At 41.7% G+C, this 9,333-nt stretch overlaps 2 protein-coding genes across 2 annotated transcripts in view; both read right to left on the bottom strand.

Annotated features, from left to right (window-relative positions):
• The window catches only part of AANAT (aralkylamine N-acetyltransferase), a 282,598-nt gene that overhangs the window by 198,820 nt on the left and 74,445 nt on the right, over positions 1–9,333 (bottom strand). The window lies entirely within an intron of this gene.
• Positions 1,127–8,183, bottom strand: GSG1L2 (GSG1 like 2). Its single transcript, XM_069872369.1, has 5 exons — positions 7,195–8,183; positions 5,587–5,634; positions 3,724–3,876; positions 2,256–2,367; positions 1,127–1,452 (listed from the first exon to the last, which is right to left on the bottom strand). The coding sequence occupies exons 1-5, from the start codon at positions 7,517–7,519 to the stop codon at positions 1,197–1,199; spliced, it is 894 nt and encodes a 297-aa protein (XP_069728470.1). The 5' UTR covers positions 7,520–8,183; the 3' UTR covers positions 1,127–1,196.

The raw sequence follows: 9,333 nt of genomic DNA, 5'->3' as shown, positions 1-9,333 counted from the left end.
TTCTTCACCATGAGTGGTGAGACACTGGAACAGGTTACCCAGGGAGGCTGTGGATGCCCCATCCCTGGAGCCCAGGCAGGTGAGGTCACAGCCCATGGCCCAGGTGAGGCCAAGGCATCCCTGACCACCCCAGCCCCACTACTGCTCTAGTAACCAGGATAACGGCACAATGGGAGTTCTTCCCAAAGCATACATGGCTTATCCAGAGATCTCAGAGCGGCTGCACCAGCGCAGGCATGAAAACCTGACTGACATCCTCTAGCAAGTCCCGCAGTGCTCCGTGCTGGCAGGACACAGCTTACCCTAGCCCCTATTCAGACATGCTACTTTATATTTGTTTGGTTTTAAGGTGTTCATGAGTGTTTCAACACTGGGAATAGGCTAAATGCTAAATTAATAAAGAGAATACTATGGCATTTGTTGTTTCTAAAGCTCATGTAAATGAAGTAATGGTGCACAATGATCATAAATTCATCAGTTATAATGCTAAGGGACCGCATATAACTTATCTCCACAGGATGCGAAGAAATTATTGGTGCTAATTTTAAATTTTACCTAGTTAGATGCTGTTATAGGACAGGTGCCAACAGTGGATTGGAAGAAAGTATAGGCTGATGAAAAGGACTTTCAGCTATTGGGTAGAGGGGCAAAACTTAAACCTTGAAAACAAAGTTTCATTTCACATTTAAAGCATACACAAAGAAGCAATCAGTACAAAAGAGAGCAGAAAAACTTACTTCTGTAAAAAGAGGTTCCAAATATCTCCAAATATCTCCTCCTGCTGCTGCAGAGGCAGCAGAGGAAAGGTCATAAGATAACTCAGGTGGGAGGGCACCTCAGGTCTTCGGTCCACCCTCCTACTGGGTGAGTTTTTTACAGTCTTTTCAGTAAAGAATTAGGCTGGCAATACAAAATGCTCTGAAATGCTAACAAACTCACTGTTTTTATATTATCATCAGAGACTGCTTAAAAATCAGAGCAGTGGGGGCCTGTGTCACTCCTTTTTTCTGAACTGACATAACTGAATGCGCTTTTCCAATACTAAGACTTCCTTAAAACTTTCATGGAAATATGATATCTTTATTAAGAAAAATATATAATGTTACACAAATATGCATTTTTTTAAAATTGATGAATACTGTTTCATTCTGATCTAGTATTATAATTTACAAGATACCGTGAGATATGATTCAAATTTACAGCACTGAGATAGTGCCCAGGCGACGCAAGCCTTTGACTGGGTGTGCTGCGTCCTCTGTGCTGTTGTGAAAAGAGTTCACGTACACATTGCAAGCTTTCTCTGGAGCTGTATGATCAGGAAACATGTATTTAATCCTTAGACTCCTTTCCAGCATTTTTCTTTTGTGCTTGAATTCCAAAATAGTTTTTGTATATTTGTTAATGGTGGTGACGGCTGCAGCCATACAGCAAGCGAACGAAGTCCATGCGAGGCTACAAACAAAAAGGTTTATCAGAAATTAGCAGAATATTTTCATATCTGAGTCCTTCAATTTTATTTTTGAAAACACAGCACACACGTCATTGTATTGTTATGTTTTACGGAAGAGCTTTGCTCTCTGACTCATAATATTCATCCCAATTGACTTCTGATTTAACCCAATCCTCTATTCTTTTTCTCAGTCACAGCTGGGGAAAGAGCAGTAGTTTCCAGCATCTGAAAACTGAAATGCTCATTATTAATCAGATTCGATGGATTTTCAAAGAGAGATCCCCATAGCAAAAATCCTCTAAACAGCTCCATTTCTTAATAAATTCACTAGGTGTCCTCAGAAGATGTGTTGCAATTATTTACAGGGCCAAAATAAAGGGTTTTTTACGTAAGCCTGTTGTCAAAAAGTTCATCTTGTCTGAAACGTTACAGATACAATGACCTGAAGCACATATCTGATGAGGAAAAATTCACCCTACATGGCTAAAACTGCAAGGTTTTAAAACAGCAGTTGTCTGGGAAGATGAGGGTAATAAGCCTGGATCTGGTGTGTATAGAGAAGAACCTCTGCTTCATGGAGGTCTCTGTTCTATCTGAAGGGTGGCAAATAGAAGACCCAGGCTTGTACATTGTATGCAATAAGCTAAAACAACTTAATTTGGAGAAAACCAGCTGGTTACTGAACTGCACCTCCAGGAGTGGAATAAGGCAGACCCATTCCTTATAAATTAGGTGTGTTCATTCCTTGAATACAGGGTAAATTGACTGAAATGTAATGAAAAAATAAATATAAAGCAATAGGTACCCATAGGACCAGCCATAATCCCATGTGTGAGGTCTCCAGTCTTCAGGACCAAGATTTACAGTCATTTGAAATACAGTTGTGTACATCATGTGAGCAACCATCCCCAGAAGACCTAAAAAATATAATATCAGAAGAATATTGGTAAATGTAAATTGAGGGCATTCTTTGTCATGTTTTTACAGTTGTCCCTTGAGCTCCTGAAGAATATTTTATGAAGTATCTAAATTCTACAAATCCTTTAAAAATGCTGGACATTATAATCTAAGTGTATTTATGAGTCGTGTGTTTGCCAACACAATCACTAATACAGCTCCTTGGCACCTACTCTATATGCTAGGGGAGCCTAGGGAAGCAATGAGATCTACAACCCATGATCCTAAAGGTCTCTGTTTTCCCTTAGTATTTTATTTTCCAGTAGTGAAATTCCCTGTGAAGTATTTTTGTTTCCAGCTTCATTTACAAATCCATAAATACCCTTGCAGTATCAACCAGCTTGCTCTCTAAACCACATGAACTTCTCCAAGCAGTAAGTCCACCACCAAACTCACAAGATCCCATTTGTTAGATGTTCCTAAAGTAGATGTTCCATAGATTCTTACACAACAAGCTAGCTAGTACACAGTAGCAGGTTTGGGACCCTCATTACAAGAAGAACATTGAGGGGCTGGAGCACGTCCAGAGAAGGGAACAAAGCTGGTGAAGGGGCTGGAGTACAAGCCTGATGAGAGACGGCTGAGGGGCTGTTTAGTCTGGAGAAAAGGACACTGAGGGGAGACCTTATCACAGTCTACAATTGCCTGAAAGGAGGTGGTAGAGAGGTGAGTGCTCTTCTCCCAAGAAACAGGTGATAGGACAAGAAGAAATGGACTCAAGTTATGCCAGGGGAGGTTTAGACTGGATATTAGGAAAAAATTCTTCACTAGAAAGGTTCTCGGGCATTGGCAGAGGCTGCTCCGGGAGGTAGTGGATTCTCCACCCCTGAAGGTGTTTAGAAGACAGGTGGAAGAGGTGCTCAGGGTTTAGTAGTGGAGAGGTATGGTTGGACTCAATGATCTCCAAGGTCTTTTCCAAATAAATGATTTTGTGATTCTAACTCTGAGTCTAGGACACCTCCTCGGGTGTAACATGTCAGGGGTGACAATGACCTGGCTTCAATAATCACAGGGAAATGATCTTCCAGTGTTGTAGCTGGTTTTGAGTTACATGAATGTCTGTCCTGGATCCTCCAGCCTGGCTGCTTAGAAAGGTGTATAACTGGGATGCGAACATGAGGTCCTGTGCTGGAGTTCTTCTCTCAGCTCTCACACAAGCATTGCCCAGATACACAAAATTTTGCTGCATCTTGTATTGTTAGTGTCTCCACAGATAATATAATAGCTTTGAACTTGGACACTGTTATTAATTTTCACGCAAGGGTCTATCAGTGTTGCATTTTCCAGATGTAATAAATTGGAATCATTAACTCTACCTGCTAATACGGTGACTACGGCAGAAAAGGCGTTGATCTTGAGCCCATCAATGACAGTACTGTAGTAGCACATTTCTACTGACATAAGAATGGCTCCAGTCAGAAGTAAAATGATGTACAGAAGCTCTGCGACAATAGAAAGCCACAAAACCCCTGCAAAACCAAATCAGTAGCACTGATATTACAAGCAGTCTTTTACTATTTTCACCGTTTCTTTCTTCTTCATTTCTACTGTTCATGCAATACCAAACAAATGCTCAAAGGCTGTGACGATGCTATTGCAACACCTAGAGGAAGACTTTAAGGTCAGTGGACACTCTCAATTACGGTTCCCTTTGCTGATTTGGCCATTTAATGGAGGAGCATTTGCACGCTCTTGCTGTGCGCTTAGAAATTTTACAGGACAAGGCTGGGTGGTATGGTTCTATATCCAGTGGCTCCCCAAAAATTAACAAAGTTAACATAAAAAGAATTACCACCCTCTTATCTAGTTGGTGACATCACAGCTGCAGAGTCCAGAGACAAGGGTACCAAAAGAGAAGAATGTGTTACCCAGGCAGCAAACTGCAAGGCCACACACCCACCCACAAGGCCTGAGGGTCTAGTCATTAAATATTATCTTCCCTGTGGATTTAAATTTCCACCAAACAGGCTCTTAATTTTTTGGACAGAGAAGCCTGCATGAACCCAGACATTATCCAGGTTTGACTGAGATTCGTTGCTCTGGTTATCTGTTAATTAATCTCTTTCTGGATATCTGTTGATTGCATCTTATGCAAGAAGTTAATCGTCCCGTGACGTCTTCCCAGCCTGCTGTTTGACTATTAGCATGCTAATGTCCCACTTCCAGGAGCAGGAGGTTTTCTTCTGTCCAGACTATGGCAAGAACTGGCAAGCAACCTCCCCAAACCTTATTAATAACAAATAACAACTGAAAGAGGAGAGGTTTAGATAAGATATTAGGAAGAAATCTTTTATGCTGAGGGTGGTGAAACCCTGGTCCAGGTTGCCCAGAGAGGTGGTGGATGCCCCACCCCTGGAAACATTCAAGGTCAGGTTGGAGGGGGCTCTGAGCAACCCGATGGAGTCGAAGCTGTCCCTGCTCACTGCTGGGGAGTTGGACTGGATGACTTTCATGGTCCCTTCCAACCCAGGCCGTTCTACGATTCTAATGTCCCACATTGAGGAGCAGGAGGGTGTCTTACGTCCAGACCGTCACAAGAACTGGCAAACAACCTTCCCAGACATTGTTAACAACAAAATGTGTCCTGAGAGGCCTGGTTGTGAATTCAAATAGTGATTTCATGTGAAGGTACATACTAAAACCATGACTTAAAACCTGAGGCATCACTCAGACATGTAATTGATTACTAAACACTGCATAGGCAGTAAAAAATATCTGTGTGGTAAATAACCCCTACTGCAGATACTGACAGTGTCTGTGGGGCTTCCCAGGTCCAAAGGCCATTTAGACATCAAATCCTTAGGCCAGGCTATGCGTGGGAACGGTTTATTTCTCCAGCAAATCCTTGTCTCAGGAACTCCAGATGTTACATTCCCCAACACTATTGGCTACTCCAAATATGAGAGCTCGCATCTTATCAATTTCTATAAGCACACCTTTATTATACATGCACTGAACAACTATGATAATCAGTCCCTGTGTATGATGCCTAGGAATGATAAATTCAGGAGGGGTGAGCCTGATGCATCCTGACTTTTATGCATACAGAAGCCTTCTGCATGTGCAGAACAGAAACCAACTCTTGCCTGTTCAGGGTAGGATTCTGTTTCGATACAGGACTTCACTACCCAGGCATTGTATCTCCGTTTTATTTACACAAATAAAATATGCATCTCTACCTTGATCAGTGGCTGGTGTCAGACTGATGAAGCTTCTGCATTTCTCATCTAAAAAACAAATAAATTAATTTAAAAATAAAATCCAGAATTATTTTGTATTCTGTCATGACCTAAAGGAACAGATTAGTAGAAAGCAGGAAATGCAAAAATCTATCATGAAAGCACAAACTGAGATGATTGGGAGAAACTATTTCTGATGAGTTTTTGTACACACTGTGTCCCTGGTATCTTGCCCTGCTCCTGGGACTTAGCTAGAGAATCCTTCCAGACATTTCCGAGGCAGATCCAGAGTCTGGGAGAGTTACAGAACAACTATGAATTGATTCCCCAAAGGTTGGAGCTGTAAAAACTAAAACGGGAAAACGATCAATCCTCTGAAAGCCTGGCAGCCTGTGTGCCATCCTCCCTGGGAAGGAAGAGCTACTCCCCTTACAACAAAGCTGCTGCTCACACCAATTTCTTCTAAGCTTGATTCCAATTTCTTTCTGTAAGCTTGGATTTTCAAAGCCATGTGACCTCCTGACCCCCCCTCCCAGATGCTGTGAAAAAAGCTCTTAGAATTAATTCTGCTCTGAAAATACAGGGTGGGTTTTTTCCAGCCACTCACTGCACTAACAAGAACAGCCAGAGCAGATGCACAAATTAAACAATCCCATATTTATAGCAATCACGATCTGAAAGATGTTTGTTGGAGATGTATCTTGCTCCAATCTTTGCATTTAACCCTTTAAAACCACGTGACTTACAAGCGCTTGGACTTCTGGTGACAGTGAAAATATTTGCATTATAAAGCACAGATGATGCTTGATCTGACTCCTCTGAAGTTTTATTCTAGATGTTTGCTGTAAACTGATCAGGATAATAAGGGGAAAAACATAGTGTTGATCTGGATTTCCAATAAATGTCCTATTTCTTACATCAGCTAAGTAATTCCCTTATATAAAGACCCAAAATTAACTAGAAGCTTTCTCAAATGGCAATTCCTTCTACTGACATTTGCATATGCAGAGTGAAACTCAATTAAATGCCACCACTCATGACTAGTAAATCTGCAAATTATGTTTCGGCAGGGTGAAAATAATGTTATTTTGCTTTTTTTGATGGAAGCTTAAGTCGCAGGAAGAAAGTAGAAATACTTGTGGTTAGGAGGAAATCCATAAGATAAATTAGATCACAGATTTAATTGCTTGAATGATTTTTAAAGCAAAAAAAAAATCACATTGTGCTTTTTATGTTGCCATAGGGGGTGGCAAGCAATCATTTAAGGCAATATATTCATTTTCGCCTGAGGCACTAACAACATCAGAAAAATAAAACACTTCTCTGTTAAAGTAACTAAATTTGCTGCTCTGGAGAGAAGAGTGAAAAAAAAAAAAACAACCCTCTTCATCTGCACTACAACCTGTTGCTCTAAAGTTCCTTGCAGAATTTATTAGGGATTGACCAGATTGTACCGTCTAAGAGCCTCCTCCCCAGAGAAGAGCAACTTTTTCAGGATTCTTTTTCCTTTAAAACACATCCACACTGCAGCAGCAAAGAGGGGTTGACACCAAATAAGCAGGAAGAACTCTGGTTACGTCTTAAGTGAATTTACATGGTTTAACTCACCACCTTCGTCTACAATTTCTTCACAGGAATACCAAATCCCAGCATGAAATTTTCGCTCCACGAACTTATCGTCTCCTGTCTCCCAGATGTACTGCACGGCGTTGCTGTTGTTGGCATCCGGGCTGTTAAAGCGGATGCAGTGATCCCCACTGCTCTGTCCTTTGCAGAAAGGTTTGGCCACTTTCCTCGTCCCTTCACACCAGTGGCTGCTGCTGAATGCTGTAACAGAGAAGACTAGAGAGAGAAAACTGAGAGAAAACGCTGCGGAGGCTCTCTGCCGTCTGTCTGCAGCTGGGGTTGAAGCTGGCATCCTCCAGGATCGCATCAGCAATTATTCCAGACACAACCTTTTAAAAAGCTCTGTATATATCTGCCTGGTCAAACACCTGCCTGGATTCACCATCCCATTCTTCATTCCTCTCAGAAAACCAGCTTAGGAGTTAAGACGGAAAGCAGAGATATGGGCATGACCAGAAATCATGTGGCAGAAGAGATTAAGGGTATAGGACGGGGTTGCTTGGCAGGAACATCTTGTGAAATAAATCTGAGGAGGTGTGACAGTAAATTCTAGTTTGCCTCATGAATCACAGGAGTAAAGATATACAGAAGCATTAGAAGTACCCCAGTATGTGAACAGAAAAGTATTTATACAAGCACAATATGCTTATTTACCATCATCAGCAGGGAGAGACTGATGCAGCTTCTCCATTTCTCAGCTAAGAAATAAATAAAATCTTAGAGTTCCCAATGCTCCTGTTACACTGAACACTCATCAAATTGAACGTGGCTGTGAATCTTACTGTAAAAAAATTCATAAGGAGGCAAACATGGTTGCTAGGTTAGAGCATTTCACGGCATTACAGCGCTTCCCAAGACTGCTGGGAAGGTGATTGTATCTGTTGGAAGTTCCATCAGTGACACATGAAAGTCAGATGTTGCATGATTTTGCTGTTGAGGGAGTTCTGGGCACTGTCCAGTCTGCCTCCATGAACCCACGATCGAAGTCTTGCCCAGATTAGGTGAAAAATCTGAATTAACCTCATTTTCTCTGTCCCTCTGTTCTCTCTGTGAAGTAACATGTTTTTCCTTCTTTTAAGAGACACTTCCCACCATGATATGTTGTATGCGTTGCTTTTTCTTCCTGCCTGTTTGATAATGCAAAAAAAAAAAAAAGTGATGTAAAGAACCAGGAGGATTTGGAGTCTTAGTAAAGGATTGCTTCATTTTACAACTGTAAAGTCAAACCTCATGCCCTAAGGGAGAGGGGTACCACAGGATCTTATCTTTTAACGAACATCATTCTGATTTTTAAGACAACTTTCTGCCCTCAAGATGTCAGGGATGGAGAAGCATGTGGCTACACAAATCCCAGCATGAAGCTCAAAGAAACAAGACAAATTCCTGCTTTTGACTGTTACAAAGAGAGCTTGAAGGGCTGCTCAGTAACAGAGTGAAAGACCAAGCAGGGATCCAGACTAAAAAGAGCAAATCTCATAACCAGAAAGCAGCCTTTAGACTGTACCAGGAGTTATTTTTTCCTGCAGCCTTGTGTTACTGTATTTTCACAAGGATGTAGAACTCATGAACTCCACTTGAAGCCTTTGTGCATCAACACTGTCTCTGGACGGCGTGAGCAACTGCCCAGCAAATCCGCAAATAGAGCTGGTGGAGGGAGGGAAGTTCTCTTAAGGATTAAACACTTACCTATGTCTCTGTTGGCAGAAGTAACCAGCACAAGTCTCTATTCAAACATATTTTGACCACTGACTCAAGGCAATTGAGCTCATTTGGGAAAAACACTGATGCCTTTTAGATTTTTATGCCCATTATAAAAATTAACTAGCATAAATGTCATAACATTGTTATCTTCTTTGACTAAATAGGCCTTGGACTCAAATATATATCAGCCTCTGGAGTATTCAGAAGAAGCTCTGTCAATTTTTTGTCAAGGGTCTTGATCAGGGAGTGCAGGAATAGGATGAGGGGAATGGTTTTAAGCTGAAAGAAGGGAGATTGAGATGAGATCTTGGGAAGAAATGTTCTCCTGTGAGGGTGGGGAGGCCCTGGCCCAGGTTGCCCAGAGCAGTGGTGGCTGCCCCATCCCTGGAGGGGTTCAAGGCCAGGTTGGATGGGGCTTGG

This window comes from Phaenicophaeus curvirostris, chromosome 19 (genome assembly GCF_032191515.1).
Source record: "Phaenicophaeus curvirostris isolate KB17595 chromosome 19, BPBGC_Pcur_1.0, whole genome shotgun sequence".
Lineage (NCBI taxonomy): Eukaryota > Metazoa > Chordata > Aves > Cuculiformes > Cuculidae > Phaenicophaeus > Phaenicophaeus curvirostris.
This window is presented reverse-complemented; position numbering and strand designations above follow the sequence as displayed.